This window comes from Andrographis paniculata, unplaced genomic scaffold (assembly GCF_009805555.1).
Source record: "Andrographis paniculata isolate CXL003 unplaced genomic scaffold, ASM980555v1 Contig34END, whole genome shotgun sequence".
In the NCBI taxonomy this organism is placed as follows: domain Eukaryota; kingdom Viridiplantae; phylum Streptophyta; class Magnoliopsida; order Lamiales; family Acanthaceae; genus Andrographis; species Andrographis paniculata.
In genome coordinates, this window is record NW_026137567.1 from 5,615,487 (window position 1) to 5,633,243 (window position 17,757).

At 36.8% G+C, this 17,757-nt stretch overlaps 5 protein-coding genes across 9 annotated transcripts; 2 read left to right on the forward strand and 3 right to left on the reverse strand.

Moving 5' to 3' along the window:
* The first annotated feature begins 101 nt into the window (after window positions 1–101).
* LOC127248532 (uncharacterized) lies at window positions 102–3,992 on the forward strand. Its single transcript, XM_051270907.1, has 10 exons — window positions 102–324; window positions 773–989; window positions 1,596–1,753; window positions 1,848–1,993; window positions 2,195–2,257; window positions 2,340–2,432; window positions 2,855–3,016; window positions 3,131–3,237; window positions 3,327–3,445; window positions 3,527–3,992. Exons 1-10 carry the CDS (start codon window positions 228–230, stop codon window positions 3,781–3,783), a joined length of 1,419 nt encoding a protein of 472 aa, XP_051126864.1. The 5' UTR covers window positions 102–227; the 3' UTR covers window positions 3,784–3,992.
* A 1,539-nt stretch (window positions 3,993–5,531) lies between these two features.
* Window positions 5,532–8,974, forward strand: LOC127248950 (telomere repeat-binding factor 1). 4 transcript variants are annotated; one of them, XM_051271549.1, is made up of 9 exons: window positions 5,540–5,661; window positions 5,759–5,811; window positions 6,717–6,929; window positions 7,016–7,239; window positions 7,464–7,548; window positions 7,791–7,874; window positions 8,174–8,526; window positions 8,618–8,643; window positions 8,738–8,974. In XM_051271549.1, exons 3-8 carry the CDS (start codon window positions 6,780–6,782, stop codon window positions 8,625–8,627), a joined length of 906 nt encoding a protein of 301 aa, XP_051127506.1. In that variant the 5' UTR covers window positions 5,540–5,661; window positions 5,759–5,811; window positions 6,717–6,779; the 3' UTR covers window positions 8,628–8,643; window positions 8,738–8,974. The 4 variants fall into 4 exon arrangements, with proteins under 4 accessions (XP_051127504.1, XP_051127507.1, XP_051127506.1 ...); XM_051271547.1 differs by lacking the exon at window positions 5,759–5,811 and having other exon boundaries at window positions 5,532–5,661; XM_051271548.1 differs by lacking the exon at window positions 5,759–5,811 and having other exon boundaries at window positions 5,560–5,700.
* Window positions 8,975–9,608: 634 nt separating this feature from the next.
* Window positions 9,609–10,389, reverse strand: LOC127248691 (uncharacterized). The gene has a single exon (XM_051271167.1). The coding sequence runs from the start codon at window positions 10,272–10,274 to the stop codon at window positions 9,780–9,782; it is 495 nt and encodes a 164-aa protein (XP_051127124.1). The 5' UTR covers window positions 10,275–10,389; the 3' UTR covers window positions 9,609–9,779.
* A 351-nt stretch (window positions 10,390–10,740) lies between these two features.
* On the reverse strand, window positions 10,741–14,123 carry LOC127248570 (pentatricopeptide repeat-containing protein At5g67570, chloroplastic). 2 transcript variants are annotated; one of them, XM_051270976.1, is made up of 9 exons: window positions 13,419–14,123; window positions 13,161–13,352; window positions 12,976–13,057; window positions 12,691–12,876; window positions 12,492–12,605; window positions 12,316–12,409; window positions 12,087–12,244; window positions 11,595–11,999; window positions 10,741–11,489 (listed from the first exon to the last, which is right to left on the reverse strand). In XM_051270976.1, the coding sequence occupies exons 1-9, from the start codon at window positions 13,976–13,978 to the stop codon at window positions 10,851–10,853; spliced, it is 2,430 nt and encodes an 809-aa protein (XP_051126933.1). In that variant the 5' UTR covers window positions 13,979–14,123; the 3' UTR covers window positions 10,741–10,850. The 2 variants fall into 2 exon arrangements, with proteins under 2 accessions (XP_051126933.1, XP_051126932.1); XM_051270975.1 differs by having other exon boundaries at window positions 12,691–12,879; window positions 13,419–14,122.
* An 835-nt stretch (window positions 14,124–14,958) lies between these two features.
* On the reverse strand, window positions 14,959–17,709 carry LOC127248571 (ADP-ribosylation factor-like protein 8a). The gene is made up of 6 exons (XM_051270977.1): window positions 17,499–17,709; window positions 16,315–16,396; window positions 16,180–16,212; window positions 15,952–16,073; window positions 15,392–15,553; window positions 14,959–15,311 (listed from the first exon to the last, which is right to left on the reverse strand). The coding sequence occupies exons 1-6, from the start codon at window positions 17,534–17,536 to the stop codon at window positions 15,194–15,196; spliced, it is 555 nt and encodes a 184-aa protein (XP_051126934.1). The 5' UTR covers window positions 17,537–17,709; the 3' UTR covers window positions 14,959–15,193.
* Between the last annotated feature and the right edge of the window lie 48 nt (window positions 17,710–17,757).

Here is a 17,757-nt window from a genome sequence, read left to right on the forward strand (position 1 = left end):
AAAAATTGGATTTGAATTTAAAAAATAATAAGGTAAAGGGCTTAAAAGCAATAAGTTAAAATCAGTAGATTAAAAGGAAAATAATAAGAAAATGCGCGAGAGCAAGGGACAATTGGGGAAATGGATCGGTTACAATTGATAGAATTAATTAGGGTTTAAGCGAACCCCAATTCAGCTGGATTTCAACAAAGTGCATCACTCTGCTTCAGTCCCCAATTCCAGTAGCAATGGTTGCTGCAGTTCCGTCTACACTCATTTCATGCTTTATTTTGCTTTCATGTTCATTATTTGCATCCCTTGGGTCCGCTTCTGAGTTCTTCTTAGGTAAGCTCGATCGACAATCTGGGTTCTGTAATTTAACGCGCACACATTTTACTTTCTGTTGTCTTTTGAAGAAAAATATGTTAAGAGTATACGGCGTCACTTTAAGTTGTTGCCGCGAGCTGAAAACATGACATTTTTTACTTACTGAGCTTTTAATCTTTTGGACAAAATGTATAGAGGTTAGTGTTATGAGTTTTAAATCTTGTTTTCTAAGAATAGTATTGAGTTGGGAGTTCAGAACCAAATGCATAATTTTGTGTTTTGAGGAGATTCCGTTCTTATGGGTATTCACCGTTCGAATATTACGGACTACATAGCTCGCCGGCATGTAAATAAACACTTTTAGTAGCTAATTTAATGGAAATATATGAAATTTGTGTGGGAATGTGAGCACTCATTCATTTATGAAAATGATCTAACAATGTGGCTGACCTCTTTGGTTTGGCAGTTGTTTCTAACTCAACAACATTGCAACTATCCCCAAGCTTGTTGGTGGAAAAATCTCCAGGATCCAAACCTGGAACTACAGTGAAATGTGAGAGGGTTTCAATTCATGGTTTGCCACGAATTAAACATTTAAGCAAATTTGCCAATTCGTTGAAGGTAGAGGTTTCATGTGTAAACAAAAGTGGTTGCCCACCTTATATCCAGATCTGTTTCCACAGGCGAGTTGATATGATTTGGCTAAGATGTATAATTATTGTAAAAACCTGGTTTTCTTGTATATATTCTTTTCCACCATAAACCTATGATCTTGTGCATAAGTGTTTTTAGGTAGTATAATGACTGATTAAATTTTTTTAACAAAATGTTGTTATCCCCATTTTCTTCTGCTTGTAGCTTTTACATCGAATATACCCGGTATTTTTCATGTCTACTATGGTGTTTTAGAGTGTCTTTATTTATTTATTTTTATTCAGTCAAGTTTGATTTATTTGTGAAACGCTATGCTTTCTGCGGTCAAAACAGCCTTGGCTGAACCAGGTATTGGCACAATGTCTATGTACCCTTTTTTTTTTTTTTTTTTTTTTTCTAATAAAGTTTTATGCACAATAATTGTAGTTAAATTCTTAGACGTGAAATAAGAGAACTTGATCATACTATGTATTTACATTGCTTATAATGACCCTACACCATTTGAAAATTTATAATGTGCCGAACAATGGTAAAGTGATGGTTCTTTGGTTTGATTTGTTAAGTTTGGCCCTTAACATCCATCATGATATGTTTGAATTTTTATGTGTGAGTATCAACTGCTGTTTTCTGTGCAGAAATTCTTCTCTTGGGATTGGGATGTGCCCCCACGATCAATGGGAAAGGCTTTCCAAAGGATTATGTGTTAAATCAATGTCTCCGTTTGACCACAAAATCTTGGACATAAGGATGGTGGCATCTTATTCAGAGGTTCTTCAAATATCCCTTCATGAAGGTTATTCTCCATTACACTATCTATTCTACGATTAATCCCTACAATATGATGTCCTTTGCGTTATTCTTACTTTATATTTGATTTTCTTTTGCAGAATTTTATATGTACAGGATATTATTCCTGGTTATGGGCATTGTGTTGATGAGTCTGGCTTCCTGTCTCAGCAAATCTTTAGCTTTTTACTATAGCAGTGCAATGCTTGTCGGGGTTTTGCTTGTGGTATTAATAATACTTTTCCAGGTAAGTACTTCATAAGAAAGACCCCCCGGAAGTAGATTATGAAGCTTCATTGAACAATTGCCTGTTAAAGTCCAGGAATTTTGAATACACATTTTTTATAGTAATTAAGTACCTAAAAAAGTAGGATTCCAGATTCAGGATCCAAGAGTGTGTATACCTGTTCATATTTGTTAGTAATTACCTTTTCATGTACGTTGATAGGGAATGAAGCTTCTCCCAACTGGCCGGAAGAGTTCATTTGCTATATTCCTGTACTCATTTTTCGTATGTATCTTTAATTCAAGCCCTGCTTCATATTTTTTTATTTTAGCAACGCTGCAATGGTGACTTATACAATTATGTTCAGGTGGGCTTGGGATCCTTTCTCCTACGATATGTGCCAAGGTTGTTGCAATCACTACTTGTTGAGATTGGGCTTTCTGAAGACATGTACAATCCTGTATGTAAGTTTCCGATAGCAAATTCTTATATTTTTCCTTGTCCGCCATTAATGAGGTTATCCTGTCATGATGGTACAACTTTGAGTTTTCCTCCCCCATCTGCTACCAACAGGAAATTAGTTTTATTACCTGCATGTTCTCGTAGTTTTCTGAGCACCCCATACTGATGCTTGTAAAGCTCCATGTCTTCTTCTTCATATGCCCACTAACAGGAACTTTCTAGATGTACACTACTAAATGTTGTTGAGATATAGACAGATTCATCTTTCTTAATGAAAACCTATAAAATTAATAGATTGGTTCCTCTATTTACTTTCCAAAACTATTTCGAGAGAAATTCCACTTTCAGGCTCTATGATTTGAAATTTGCTTAATAGTCTCTTCCCCAATGAACCAAATACGTGATCTTTATACAATGCAGGTTGCAATATTTCTGTTGGTATTCCTCGCAATATTCGGAGCTTGGCTTGGCTTTTGGGCTGTGCGCAAACTTGTTCTGTCCACAGATGGATCTATCGATACTGGTGTATCTCACTTTGTCACTTGGTCAATCCGGATCGTTGGATCTGTGATGATTCTTCAGGTCTCTTTTCTCTACATTAGAGTAATAACATTATCGCAATCTTTCCTTGATGCAATAGTCACTTTTCTTTCTTCCTGCACTAATTAACGATGAATTACACCATGACTTGCTCAGAGTTCAACAGATCCTTTGTTGGCCGCCGAGGCTTTCGTAGGTGGCATTATTATTTCTTTAGTTTTGAGTAAGTTTGGCCATTCAAAAATAGCTTGCCGTATCTACAGGTGAGTTTGATTCTTAATTTTAAAGTTCTTTTGTGACTTTGTCTTCGTTCCATTTTTGCATTCAGACATTTGTTTCATTAAACCCGCAGAAAAATGTCTAGATTGAACAAGACAAATTTCAGAGAATCTCATAGTCCCTACACATCTCCAGCCACCAAGTCGACTTTCTCCCGACCCTCAAACAGATCTCCATATACTCCTATACAAAGTAAGTTTTCCCTTCCTTAGAACACAAAGATATCCTGTGCTCGATCACTGCAATTCTCAACTGATTTTGCTGCCCTTTCAGGTGCATCAAGCAAATCGCCCAAAAGGTTGTCGAATTCAGAGACATTCTATTCGACCTTCCACAGCACGCCGAACAGAAAAAAAATCACAAAGGACGAATGGGACTCTTTCACTAAGGAGACCACACGCAGCGCCCTGGAAGATCTAATCGCTTCGCCCGATTTCAACAAGTGGGCTGTCTCCCATGCCGACCGGATAACCTTAGCCCCGAAGAATGGACCTGCTGACAAGTCAGGTAGATGGTTTCACTGGTTTTGAAGATCATCCTTGCTTCCTAACCCAACCCCAGTTCAAATCATGATCTGTAGATTTCTGTATGGTTAGTTGATGTTAGTTTAGGAATTAGGACCAACTTATTCTATTATTTTGATGTATGAAAAATAACAGCGGTGATGAACTGGAGCAGACATTGTTGCATTACATGACTGTTGTAGTAAGAATTGACAAGAGGGGTTAAATTTACAAGTATGGAATTTTTTATTTTTTTAAAATATGCTTCACTAATATATTGATGAAAAATGCAAATAAATACGCACTCTCTGATTTAATTTTGATGTGTTAAACCTACACTTTGGTGAAAATTAATGGTAAGTTTATAGAATGAGTTGGAAATCATTAATGGACTGATTTCAACTCGATTCAAATTTTTATATATAAATAGAAAGAAGGATGATAAAAAAATTGATAATAAACTCTGATTCAAAATTTTATATATAAATAGAAAGAAGGATAATAAAAAAATTGATAATAAAAATAAATTATTACACCTTAGAATTTTTTAAAAAATATAATTAGTAAAAAACTAAGAATATAATAATAAAAAAAAATTATAAATTATAAATTAAAAGATTTAAAAAAAAATTAAAGATTAAAATTAAAATTTAAAATAATGTTAAAGTTTATAAAAATTAAAATGTATAATACTTAGAGCAGTCAAAATAGGTTGAATCCTTCGGGTTGGTTCGCCCCTCCTTTACTTTTAAGGAGGATTGGGTTGTGATTTTTTAAGCCCGTTAAAATGCGGGCTTAAATGGGCTAATCCGCATGGACCGCGGGTCGAGGGTGGATTAGTCCGCGGGTCAAGTAAATATAATAATCAGTACCCACTCCTCTGACCAAATGTATTTTTTTACCATTTTTTACTTGTCATATTAAAAAATAAAACTAATCAAATATTAATATAACATTATATTTTAATTTTTTCTAAATTACAAGCATACCTTTATAAATAAGTTAAGATGAATAAAATAAAATTTATATTATCATTAGATTAAATAAATTATTAATATTATTTACACATTGTTTTTATTCTCTAACTATGTTATTCATAACATTGTTATTTATTTCGATTTTTCATCATTTGTTTTTTTCATCTTCCGTTTTATTATTTTATAATTTTATAAATTCATAAAATTAATTATGATTTATTTTAAAATGAAGTATTTCTTATTATTATTATTTTTTTTAAAACACCAATTAATAATATTTAGAATTGAAAATTTTTATATTTTTTATTTATTTTAAAATATTTATTATTTAAATTCTAAAATAAAACCATTTTTAGTTATTTTTAAATATTAATTACAAAAATATTTATTATATTAATATTCTTTTAATATTTTTAAAAAGTCTGCGGGCTAGTCCACTTAGCTCGCCACCCGCCAATAAGTTGGGTCGGGCTAGCCCGCATAGCTCTCCATCCACCAATAAGTTGGGTTGGGTTGATAAAATTTTGATCTACCCTACCATAAATTGACTCGCAAAAAATCAGTTTATTTATGAATTAAGGTGAATTGTGGGTTAGTCCGTCCCACTACGAATAATATTACTTTTTAGAAAAACGAAAGTAATAAAAAGGTGAAAACTGTGGAGCGGAGAGAGTATTAAATAATTACCCCTTTTTGATTGGAAACTTTGTTAAGAGTTTGATGGGTATATATGTCTTTTCAGTTGATTATGATCGCTGGGCCTGGTGTCCTTTCATACTACAAATAATATACTTCTCTCTCTAAATATAAATATATATGTGTATGTATCTGTGCGTATGTGTGTGTGAACGAGTGTGCAGTTGATTCTTTCAGACGGCGTCGGAGAGGGGAAAAAGCGGCGAGGGAAGAACCGAACGGCGCCTCAATTGTACAATTCTACTCTATTAATCTCGTCACTATCTGTTAGGTCTCGAATCGTTCTGAAATTCAATTGTAAATTTCGATTCTCTTCAAAATTCACACAGATTTACTGTTCCCTGTGTTTCGGTATGGCCTAGGCTACTCGAAGAACGCACAGGCACACATTCAACCCCACGCCCCCTTTAATTCGATGTGTATTTAGTGAAATATGTTGTTTCATTGTTTAATCCGTTCGTCCGATTTCTGTTTATACGAAACATACTCTATTTTTTTTGTTTTTGTCAATTTGGCGGTGTGGATGGGGAAGAAGCGGAAATCTCTTTGGGGAACACTAAAAAACTTTCAGATATATGTATTTTGATGGATTGTTTGGAATATGAAGCAAATCCTGTTTCCTGCTAGTGTAGACGATTTTGTATTTTATATTTTTAATCAATATGAAATTTGAGTAATTCCTGTGAAGTCCTCGACTCCTCGTATCATGTTGTAGTTGAATTATGGCTTCTTTCTATATCTGTGAAATGAGGTAACAAATTCTTTGTCTTTCTCAATAGCTTTATGTATTTCTTGGAGAATAGTTAGTGCTATGGTAATGCCATTTTTCATTTCTGAATTATCTCCTCATGTATGTAGCTTTTAGCAAGATGTCTTCGGGTCATGGATTGACATTGGATTAAGTGAATATTGAACTTCTGCTTTTCATAATTCTTATTGTTCAGATTAGCTAGTAACTTGTTACATATGGTGCATTAGTCTTTTTCAATTTATCAGATGAGTGCCCAATGTCCAAATGTGTACTGCTGGTGTTTGTCATATTCGCATAAGCATGATCAAGTATTGCTTTTAAATTGATTTGTGAAGTAATTAGCTATCTTCACCACATGCTTTCGGAGTCCTTTTCTTTAATGGCATTCATGAGTCATTGAATGCTTGTATATTATCTCTGAAAATTCTACACGTGTCGTATGTGTAGATATTTCGGCTTGCTAACGGTTCACTTACCATTCTAGGTAATTTTACGATTTTTGCACTTCTTTATTAGTTATCTATCTATTTCTGCAGGTGGTGGCGTGTTACTAAAGTAATATTCAGTCGGCGTCTATTGTGAAAGTTCTATTCAAGAATATGGGTGCTCCTAAACAAAAATGGACAGCCGAAGAAGAAGCTGCCCTTAAAGCCGGCATACAAAAATACGGGACAGGGAAATGGAGTACCATTCTAAAAGATCCAGAATTCAGCACGGTATTGCGTGCTCGTTCTAATGTGGACCTTAAGGTAGCTTGTCCTGCATTTTAGTTTATAGTTTGCTAATTAATATTGCTTGAATAATATTGGTTTGAACCAAATCATTTCTCTTTTAGGACAAATTTAGGAACTTGAATTGCATGGCGAATGGCATGGGATCTCGGAACCGAGCTAGGGTTGCGGTTAAAAGCAATCCGTTGCTTACTAACAAGCAAGAAGATGATGCTACAGTCCGTGATGTGATAATGGCTGAAAAGGAGTCTGATGTTGTCGATGGAACTTCTCATGCATCATCTAGTGAAGTATCTCAGGATGCGGGTTCTAGAAAACCAATCTCAAGGTCATACAATTTCATTACACAAAATTGTTTATTTTCTTGCCCTTGTCTGGAGGTGAATTGTATACACTGCAGTTAGTCGCCCTCTTGGAAATTATCGTTTTGCTATTAAATTTGTGTCTGTTGCACAAATTAGATGGATAAATGTTATGTGCGGCTTTATTCTTGAGCAGATCATTCCATATTGTTGTCGTGATCTCTGAGGCTTTTTTGGTGATTACATACAGGTTGGATGATCTTATAGTGGAGGCTATAACAAAGCTGAAGGAACCTCGCGGATCCAATCGCGCCACAATTGCACAATACATAGAGGTAACCATAAAAAAAAAAACGAACATTAATCAGCAGGACGGAGTTGGCAATTACTGTTGTAATATTGTGTTAATTGGTTGGAATTTTGGGCACTTTGCCTAACAATTTGCAAACAATTCGGCTTTTATCCCCATTCGCGTCTGCTATCCTCATCTACACCTTAGCTGACTATTGGTTTTTGAAGTTTGATTGTTTGAGCATTTCTGATTTTATGCGAAAATCGTATGTGATTTTTATGGCAGGAGCATTACTCCCCAATACCGGATTTTGAAAAGACTCTGGCTAGAAATTTGAAGATTTTGACAGAGAGTGGACGATTGGTTAAGGTATTTAATTGACTGATCTGAGTTCTCGTATCGATTTATTGATTTTTTTAGTTTATGAAACCCGAACATGAGTCACTGAGTATTGTTGCCGAATATTGCATTTCCAGAAGGCTCTCTTTACCGTTACAAATTTGAAAATTTTGACACTATTAATTTATAATATTTTTTTTCAAAAATACTATTTTTCTCTCACAGTGCATCATTTTAAATACTAACTTCTTTATTATTTTCAAAAATTTTCAAAACACCAAAAATCTGTCTACTCGGAACCATAATACATTTGATCTATCGATCGACAGGTCAAAAATCAGTACAGGATTGCACCAAAGTCGGTATCTTTGGCTGCAGTGAAAGAGCAACCGATGTTTTCTGCAAATGGGGTAAAGGGTCTTCCTCCTTCAGAAGCAAAGACAACTCCGATTGTGCTTCTTACTAAAGCAGATATCGACGCTGAGCTAGAGAAGATGAAGAAGATGAGTGCAGCCGATGCTGCTGCAGCTGCTGCAAAAGCCGTTGCTGAGGCAGAAGCTGCCATTGCTGAAGCTGAGGCCGCAGCAAGGGAAGCCGAGGAAGCTGAGGCTGAAGCAGAAGCTGCGCGGTGTTTCGCTGATGCAGCTCAGAAAGCCCTCACTTGCCCGACCGTTCGTGCCTGGTAATGTCTTAATCTGTGTCTGAGTTCACTTATCAATTCTCTCTTTAATTCTGAACAATGAGTGAGAATAATGAATCCGTCTGATACACAGTTCCGACTGAAGATCGATGGCATGCTGTAAGTTCTATGAAATATATTAGTGCTGCTGCAGATATAGTCAATTTGGTTCTCGGTCTAGCAACCTTTATTGTTATTATTTGTTGTCGTGCAGATTAATAGCCACACCAAACGTGTGGCAGAAGTTCCATGGCTGCTTTGTCGAAGACCTCCTTTATTGCCGCCGGGCGTGTAGATAGGTTTGCAGAGTTGTAAATCTATGAATTTTGTCGATATTAATAGCTTGATCTGTCGATGATCCAATGTCAAGCATATGTATTTGAACCTAGCTTAGTATCAGAAGTATCTGGTTTCCGGCTAATGACATTTACAGACAGTTTCATCTTCGTAACCTATTACAAATGTTTTCGCAGCAATTTTACATTGTCAAGATTTTATTGTGAGTTGTTCGATCTCATTGGTAGCAAAAAGGGTTTGTTTCCTTAAGGTTTTCTCTGGGAAACAAACCCTCTTATTTTTCGGGGCCAAAATTTTCTCCCGACACAAAAGTGATGGTGATAAGATTTTGACTGATATTCGATGATTTAGTCCTAAGAACTTTAGTTGGAATGACCTATGTTGTAAGGGAGGCGACCAAGTGAATTTGATTCATTCAGTTGGTCGCCTCTCCCGTCTCATCGGTTGGACGGAGTGGCTTTCGCTCAAAATATATCCGAGCAAATTGGGAGATTTGTTGATCGAATAGCACATCAAACTACAAGTTATACATCACGGGATCGAATAATATGACCAATTATACCCCCATATCCATGCTCCTTTTATAGCTGATTCGGAAGAAGTTTAACAATTCAAGAAAGGATCTTGTTTAATTACTTACATATGTAGAGGAAATCTAAAAAATGCAAATGTTGTTTCTTGCGTTAGATAGAGTGAGCTAAGTCATATGAAACCAGACCACATTCAACAATGGAGGTAAGACAAGAACAATACCAAAAATTTCGATGATTCAGGTTTTTATGGGAAGATTAAGTAAAGTGTGGATTCGACTATCTGTTAACTGAAATGGAGAATTCAGTGAAGCAACATTGATATTACGGTATGGATGAACCGACACTACTAATTTGATCCAATCAAGTAAAACTACTTTGATGAAAAAAAATTCAAAAATATAGGCACCTGAATCTGAATTCAAACATTCATTCAAGCACCACAGTAGCACCGATTTCTTTGAGCTTCTCCATGATCTTCTCAGCCTCTTCCTTCGTAACGCCTTTCTTCACCACGGCGGGTGTTTTCTCCACCAAATCCTTCGCCTCCTTCAGACCTAAATCGGTGAATGATCGAATCTCTTTAATCACCTTAAGCTTTGCCGACGCGTCGAATTTCTCCAATTTCACATCGAACGCCGTTTTCTCTTTGGCTGGAGCGGCGGCGGCGGCCGATGCGCCCCCGGCGGGTGATGAAGGGGACTGTAGGCCGGAAACTGAAGCCGCCGGTCCGTAGCGATTGAGCCCCATTTTGTGACGCAGTAGGATGGCGTAATCATAGCGCTCGAGCTTGTTAAGGTCCAATAGCTCGTCCGCGATTCGTTCCAGTTTTTGAGTCCGCGACTCGACTGCGGTGCAGAAAGCCCGACGGTACATCGCCTGAGAGGCTGACGATAAAGAAAGTTTTGAAATCATGGACACCATTATGAATTGGGAATGAAATTAGGGTTTTTTAGATATGCATTTGAGAAGGAGAGTACTCCTCTGGCTTCTGTTAGGGTTTAATCTGAAAACCTTTTTCACGAAATAAAAACTTGAAATACAGTTCTTCACCAACTTCTCTCCTCCTTAATAAGCAAATTTTTATATTAATAATTAAATTAAATATATTACACTGCAACAATATTTTTTTTAAACAAAAATTAAGTATACCTAAATCTTAAAATGTTATGTACATCCCCATTGAGGGCATTATTCAGACATTTTGGTTCAATTAATGAGAATTAGTTTTAATCTCCGTATAAATTACAATAATTAATTTTAATCTTATTTATTTTTAATTAATTAACTTTTAAATAATTCAATTTTAACACAAATAATATTTCTCATTCACTGATATACTTTGAAGACATTTAAAAAATCTACAAGGGAAACACATTTGAACATGTCATTGATAGTAAACTCATAAATTCAAACTTTCGAACTTCCCATGTCATAAAAAATAATAATAATAATAAAATAAAATATTACAATGGTAGCAAATGTACATTGTCATCATCTTCAGTTATGCTTCCAAATTTGCAGTATTTCATATGCTGAAGGAGTATCAGATTCAGATCCCTCATCCATTTCATTTGTTGCAATAATCTGCTCCAAGTTTGGCTCACCACCATCGCTATCATCATCAGATTCGAAGAAATCGTCGAAATAAGGCGAAGACCCCTTCGACGTCGCCAAAACATTGTCGAACTGCTCACACCAGCCTCTAACATTTTCATCATCAATCAGACTACCTGTAGCTTCTTCCTCTGCTCTGTTGTTGCTCGGTTCATTAGCGCTATCACAGCCATGGGAAGATGCAGAGTTTAAGGATTCATGATCATCACATTTGCAGATGATTTCCAATGATCTGGACAGATTTACGACCGTTGCCTCTCTGCTTAACTCGTCGCTGGTAATCTTCTCGCATAGTTCACACAGACTCGCCGGCTCAATCCTGTCCCGGTTACTCTCAAAGAGGCTAATCCACTGCTGCAGACTGACTTGAAACGGAGCAAGAGCCATTGTGTTGATAATATTCGTCGCCCTGTCATAGTCGCGCCTGATAATCGCTTGGCATGTCATTTCGGTGAAAAATGATTCCGGAGGTACCTCGCCAGCATCCAAGATTGAATCGAATGCGTGTTCCAGCAAATGCGACTGCATACAATCATACAAATTTAACTGTTAAGAACATGAGTAGCTTTAGATTTCAGATAATGAAAATTAAAAAACAGAAATCCTGTGGAGGATATATGGAAATACCTTTCCAGCTCGAGATGCTTCGACTAACAGAGTAGAGTGTTTGCGCTGATCGACTTGAAACCCAGAGAGCGTCATCTCCTTGTACACATGTTCAAAATACTCCCATTGATGAGCGCCGGCAGATGCTTCAAGAATGGAGGTGAAGGTGTAGGCATCCGGTTTGGGGTCCGATCCATTTCTTCTCGTCTCCTCAAATAGCTCTCTAGCTCTATGAAAAAGATCATTTCGACCATAAACTTTTAACATGGCATTTACCAGACCAATGTCGGGAGCTGAGAGGGTTTTGCTGTGCTCGTAGAGAGATACACAGTCGTGGACATGGCCGCCATCCATGGAAGATTTTATCATTCCTGTGAAGGCCACTGCCAAAGGTCTTGTTGGATGAAGGTTTCGCATCCTCTCGATCTGCGTTCATTATTCATTTTTGCATAACCCCAAGTAAGATATCATATCACAACCTGATTTGTCGCAGTGCAAAAGCAGAAAACAAACCTCCAAAACGGCATCTTGTGATCTGCCATAAAAGCAAAGACATCGGGCCAGTTCATAATACACACTTGCTGTTCCGATCACTCCCCTCCTTTCCATATCCCTGACTGCTTCAACAGCTTCATCGACTTTACCTTCTTCCCAGAAGGCTCTGACAAGAACTATGGAATGCAAGGAGCGTACGATCAATTAACTACAATAAACATGTCAATGGTGGAGATATAATGCAAACCTTTGTAACTTAATGCTTTTAAAGCTTCCCCTCTTCGCTTCATTTTCTCAAAAAATTCGTGGACAAGATCATATTTTCCACATTTGAGCATTACCTTTCAAAAAGAATCGCACATGAGTCAATATGCTTCGATTATAATTCCATGTTTTAAGACATATACCAATCAGAAGTATCACCTCCATTGCCAGTCCATAACTTGCTCCATTAGGTCGGAGACCATACTTTCTCAACTCCTGGAAAACCCAAGATACTCCCTTCCATTGACAAGTCGAAACACATGCATTAAGAACCTAAAGAATCCCGCGTGTTTAGTTATTACATAAGTACTTTAAAAACATCTACAAAATAACCACTCCAAGTCCAAAACTTGCTTACAGCATTAAATACGACAATGTCGGGTTGAAGTTCAGGGCTCCAGTTTTTGCCCTTCATATGTCTCAATTTTTTCGGCTTCTCCTTCATGGATTCAACCACATTCAACAACTCTTTCAGCAAACCAGCTTGACCTAGCGTGACAGCCAAACTATGATATGCTGCCATATCAGGGTAAATGTATGCATCCTTCTACGAACAATTCGACATCAAGTAGCATTAAATAAACAACTGCTAAACACATCCATCATTGGCAAACACATGATAAAATGCAAGAAAAACAATTACACGCATCGAATTGAAGACTCGAAGAGCTTCACGAGGCTTCCTTGCTCTCCCAAGCACCGTTAACAGCTTTGTATATACAAACCTACACTTACACACAAATGACAAATGAATTCTTCGATTCTTTCGATTTGGAACAAGCATACATAATACTCAATGATGAATGCTTGAGGGAGGTTCATGTGTACCTGCTTTTGTAATATTTGTGCTCTTTCGAGCTGTACACCCAATCCACCACAGATAATGCATCCCTCCATCTTCCCCTACTCCCAAGACTCTGAACTATGTTCAACATTTGCCATTCAGTATATTGCAAACCAGAGTATCTCATCATCCGCACGAACTTCCAATTTCTCGCAGTCAACTCAGCTGCACTTAACCTAGGACACTCTGAAATGTGAAATCACGGGCAATGATAAGAATTGAGGTATGTTTATTTGATGTACCTGTCTACGAGAAGCTTAATTGCTTCAGATTCACTGCGCTTGGGGCGGTTCCATCTCTTCCCATCGTTTTCGAGCCAATCTTCTCCTATTTCAATATCGTCGTCGACGAGCCAGGAGAATTTATCCCTTTCGCACTCAATTATATCACTGAGCTCCTTCAGGCGCTCTGGAATTAATTTCTCACCGTCGTACTCCGAGTTATCGCTAGCAAGCTTCCTCAATTGAAACTTCTCTAATCCTTCCCACGGCCTGCCGACAAGCTTCTCGCAGCCTCCACTCCCTACGGTTTTCGCGAATTTCTTGTACTCGTACTTGATCAATTGGAAATGTGATTCTTCATCAAGCGCTTGCTTCTGAGCATCGGAGAGTTGCGGAGGCTGCTTGGAATTGCGCTTCGCCACACGGCGGTTGTGTTTCTGTAACTCCTTTTTGCGAATATTGTGGAGAATCCTGGGTGTTGGATTAACGCCATGCTGCTGGAGCTTTCGCTTGATGCTTTCGAGGTTGGGTTGAGGAGGAGGGGGATTGGGGAGGCTTAAAGGCCCCGTTGAAGCTTCCATTGACGACGGAGAAGTTATTTCAGAATTTTGCCGGCGGAGGCGGAGCGGCACCGCTCTCGTTTACGGTAGCAGCAAAACTATCTTCTAAGTAAGAAATTTACATATACGCTAAAAAATGAATATTGCATTATTCATTCATTATTATCGTAATTTTTCAATATATAGGTTCAGACAAGATTAGTACACCCTTTGTCTACAAACAATGACGCCAATATACGAACATAAATTTTATATTTTTACTCCAATGATTACTTTAATCTCTATTAGATAAATTTGTCATAACCAAAAAAAAAGAAAAAAAAAATCACAATATTTTAAAACAATAAAAATTGAATGAGAGAGAGTATTATATTGATAAATATAGTACAATTGAATACCCTTTTAACATTTTTTTTATATTTGAATAAAAATACATATGAGAAACATTTGTAATGGACGGATTAAAATAATAAAATTGATAGATTAGTGATGAAAGGAGTATTATAATTCTAAAAATATTTATAAACAGTCTTATGGACATGTTTTTTTTATGAATGTACAGGAAATCATGTCCTACTTGGGTGAACAAACCAATTATCTTTTTATTCTTCCACAATTTAATACAGAACAATATATTCTTATTTAAAATAAGTATAAACCTAAAAATCCTTCAAAATTCAAAACATAGTTGTATATTCGCAGGCTTTGTTTATTTGAAAATTTTTATTGATTCCCATCAAAATCACATCTAACAAGAGCTATAGTTGATACATGCTATCAGTCTATATTTTAAAAATATGTGGTTTTTATATAGATAGTTTAATTCACAAACCTAAGCTTGTTACATACTTGCTGTTTTTAAATTATACCTATGAGATTAAAAAAAAAAAAAAAAACTAGACATGTTTGATCCACACAAACGAAGAACACAAAACACAATCTTGAGCAGCCATTCAGCAATTTCAGAATCGAAATTGCACAAACACAAGCAGCAGTCAAAATTAAGCAATCATAAACAATCTCTTCACCAGGGCAATCTTTTTCTTTTGTTTTTCAAGAGTCAGGAACACAAGTTATTCAATGGAAACAGATACACAGCAAGCCCATCATCGGCCAGAAAGAAGAATGTGCAAGCAATCCAGTCAAAACGATTCAAAGAAGTCGAAACAATCTCTTTAAAAATAAAAGGATAAAATCTATAACACAACATATTGCAGTACAAAGCATTACTTATGTTCAGCTCTTGGATTTGGAGTGTTTAACAAGCCAATCGATGACTTGGTCTATGTTGGTAGAGTTCTTGCACGAGATCATAAAGCAGCATACCTCCCTATCGGTGATTGACTTCAAATCCCTGCATAGGAACAAAAAAAAAATGCAGTTTAGAACTAGCAAAAGAGATAGTCTGTCCCAATGACTCTTGACTGCGCTTACATTTGTTCGGTTAATGCCTGCTTAGATAGAGCCTGAGGTTTGTCAATCTTGTTCCCCAAAACCAACAATGGAATGCCACTAAGTGATGGTTTGCTTAAGAGGTCATGAAGTTCACCCCTGGAGATACTGATGTTGTCGTGATCAGCAGCATCAACAACATACCTGCAAGTGTTGAAAATTTTCCGAAAAAGTATAAAGGTGAGACACCGAAGACAGATATATATTTACAAAGATCACATTTTCTGCTAGATGCAGGCATTCTCTAATCTTTACTGTTCAAGTTTATGCAGGCTAAAGAAATGAGACTTTTAAGTTAAATTAATAAACAGTAGAAATATGATCCCAACATTGAAAATGGAAGTGGAATGAGCTGAAAGTCTTGTTTTGGTAATTTTCCAATTATCGCAACAAGGGAAGTGGCAAATACCATATATGACAGAATCTTTTTGCGAAAAATTATTTTGCCTATGGTATTGTTATAGAAGATACACTAAAAGCTATTGGCAGTAACCAAACTATTCATAAGGAAAAACATAAACCGAAAGGATTAATTAGCATACACAATGGCAGAAACAGCGCGGCAGTATCGCTCCCACATACTCCTGAACCTGGGCTGACCTCCAAGATCCCACAGCTTTATAGTGACATTGCCCTTGGTGACTTTCCGCATATTAAATCCTACCTGAAGAATCATATATTTGTTTGAGTGCCAAATGTCAATGTAATCTTAAATGAAATCGAGAAAATTCAAGAACATTGATAACAAGAACTTAGATCAGAGAACTAACTGTAGGGATCATATCTTCACTGTATCCACCAGTCTGGAAACAAAAAAAAGTCTAGAAAGTTAGATTCACACAAAGTAAATGCAAGTTACTTTAAACAGGTAAACAGTAGTAAGAATGTCCTATAAATTTACTCACAGCAACAACATTAACAAGTGACGTCTTCCCAGCATTTTGAAGACCTATTAGAGATAACTCCATTTCTTGCTTGAAGAAAAGGCTGCGACCATAAGTTAAAATGTGATGCCTTACAAAACTTCAAGCAATTAAATCCATAACATGGGAGAGTAACAACTATGAGTACTTCAAAACTTCTTGTCTTTAAATGAGATCAATTAGCTCCACCGCATTACGACATTGCATCAGAATCATAATACAAACAAACTAATGCTCCAACTACCACAATCAAGTGTTTTTGTATATGTGCCACGTTGCGCCATAGCAAGTCAGAACCAACTAAAAGCAACATTCCCTTTGGATTATCAATTTTGTCGTGGCCTGGCTATAATTAAAGTCTTCAGACATCGAATAAACACATCTAACAAATGAGTTGAGATTAATCCAGCAAAGGTTCTTGTCTATAAATGAGAGATCAATTAGCTCCACCGCATTACGACATTGCATCAGAAACATAATACAAACAAACTAATGCTCCAACTAACACCATCAAGTGTTTGTATACGTGCCACGTAGCGCCATACCAAGTCGGAACCAACTAAAAGCAACATTCCCTTTGGTTCATCCATTTTGTTGTGGCCTGACTATAATAAAAGCCTTTAGACATCAAATAAACACATCTAACAAATGAGTTGAGATTAATCCAGCAAAGGTTCCTAATTGCCAAAGCACCCTAACCACCATAGTGACCATAGAAATTTCTCTTCACCGCAACACATTATGCAATCCATATCATGTACTCATCATTCAATAAACAATCTAAAACTTAAATTCAACACCGAATTAGAAACATAACTAGAACAACAAGCAAACGCTTTAAACTTTTCAAACACCAAAAAACCTGATATTGAAGAGGGTGTGGGGTGGGGGTCAGATGAAACCAAAAAGTAACCGTGGAAATCAAACATGAAAGAAACAAATCCAGAATCTAACATCAAAGCATCAATCCCTCCCCAAAAAAAGCACACCAATCATCCCCTCTGAAACAGGTAACAAATGAAAGACGAAACAACATAGCCACACTGCCAATTACGCAATCCAACAATGATTATTCACCGTCAACAATCACCAAATCCCATCAAAACACCAACGAAGATTCACCCAATATACCCGCAGGGCAAAGGAGCAAGGAAACGGTACCAAACCTTCTAAGCCAATTGAGAAAAGCCTCCCAGAGACCCATTTCGTTGAATTGAGTCGAAATCGCAGCAGATCTCTTATCCGCCCTCTCTCAATTGACCTTTACCGAATTCCTTCCCGTAATTCCTTCCTCACCCAAACAAGAATTGCTGTTTGCGTAATCCACTGTGGATTTATTCGCGACTATCTCTCGCTGTATGTATTCTGCAAGTAGCCGAAGGGCTTTTATTCGTGCGCCAGAAAAATGAAATAAACCAAATATAG

What these genes read in the sequence shown, in the direction of transcription:
- LOC127248532 (XM_051270907.1), top strand. Translation starts at nt 228, where the DNA reads ATGGTTGCTGCAGTTCCGTCTACACTCATTTCATGCTTTATTTTGCTT. An exon ending in ATCCAGATCTGTTTCCACAG is followed by an intron (nt 990 to 1,595) that starts GCGAGTTGATAT and finishes TTTTCTGTGCAG; the next exon opens with AAATTCTTCTCTTGGGATTG. An exon ending in TCCATATACTCCTATACAAA is followed by an intron (nt 3,446 to 3,526) that starts GTAAGTTTTCCC and finishes CTGCCCTTTCAG; the next exon opens with GTGCATCAAGCAAATCGCCC.
- LOC127248950 (XM_051271547.1), top strand. Translation starts at nt 6,780, where the DNA reads ATGGGTGCTCCTAAACAAAAATGGACAGCCGAAGAAGAAGCTGCCCTT. An exon ending in TCTAGAAAACCAATCTCAAG is followed by an intron (nt 7,240 to 7,463) that starts GTCATACAATTT and finishes GATTACATACAG; the next exon opens with GTTGGATGATCTTATAGTGG. An exon ending in AGAGTGGACGATTGGTTAAG is followed by an intron (nt 7,875 to 8,173) that starts GTATTTAATTGA and finishes ATCGATCGACAG; the next exon opens with GTCAAAAATCAGTACAGGAT.
- LOC127248691 (XM_051271167.1), bottom strand. Translation starts at nt 10,274, where the DNA reads ATGGTGTCCATGATTTCAAAACTTTCTTTATCGTCAGCCTCTCAGGCG.
- LOC127248570 (XM_051270975.1), bottom strand. Translation starts at nt 13,978, where the DNA reads ATGGAAGCTTCAACGGGGCCTTTAAGCCTCCCCAATCCCCCTCCTCCT. An exon ending in GAGTCTTCAATTCGATGCGT is followed by an intron (nt 12,880 to 12,975) that starts GTAATTGTTTTT and finishes AATTGTTCGTAG; the next exon opens with AAGGATGCATACATTTACCC. An exon ending in GTTATGGACTGGCAATGGAG is followed by an intron (nt 12,410 to 12,491) that starts GTGATACTTCTG and finishes TCTTTTTGAAAG; the next exon opens with GTAATGCTCAAATGTGGAAA.
- LOC127248571 (XM_051270977.1), bottom strand. Translation starts at nt 17,536, where the DNA reads ATGGGTCTCTGGGAGGCTTTTCTCAATTGGCTTAGAAG. An exon ending in GTGAAGATATGATCCCTACA is followed by an intron (nt 16,074 to 16,179) that starts GTTAGTTCTCTG and finishes ATGATTCTTCAG; the next exon opens with GTAGGATTTAATATGCGGAA. An exon ending in CAGGCATTAACCGAACAAAT is followed by an intron (nt 15,312 to 15,391) that starts GTAAGCGCAGTC and finishes GTTCCTATGCAG; the next exon opens with GGATTTGAAGTCAATCACCG.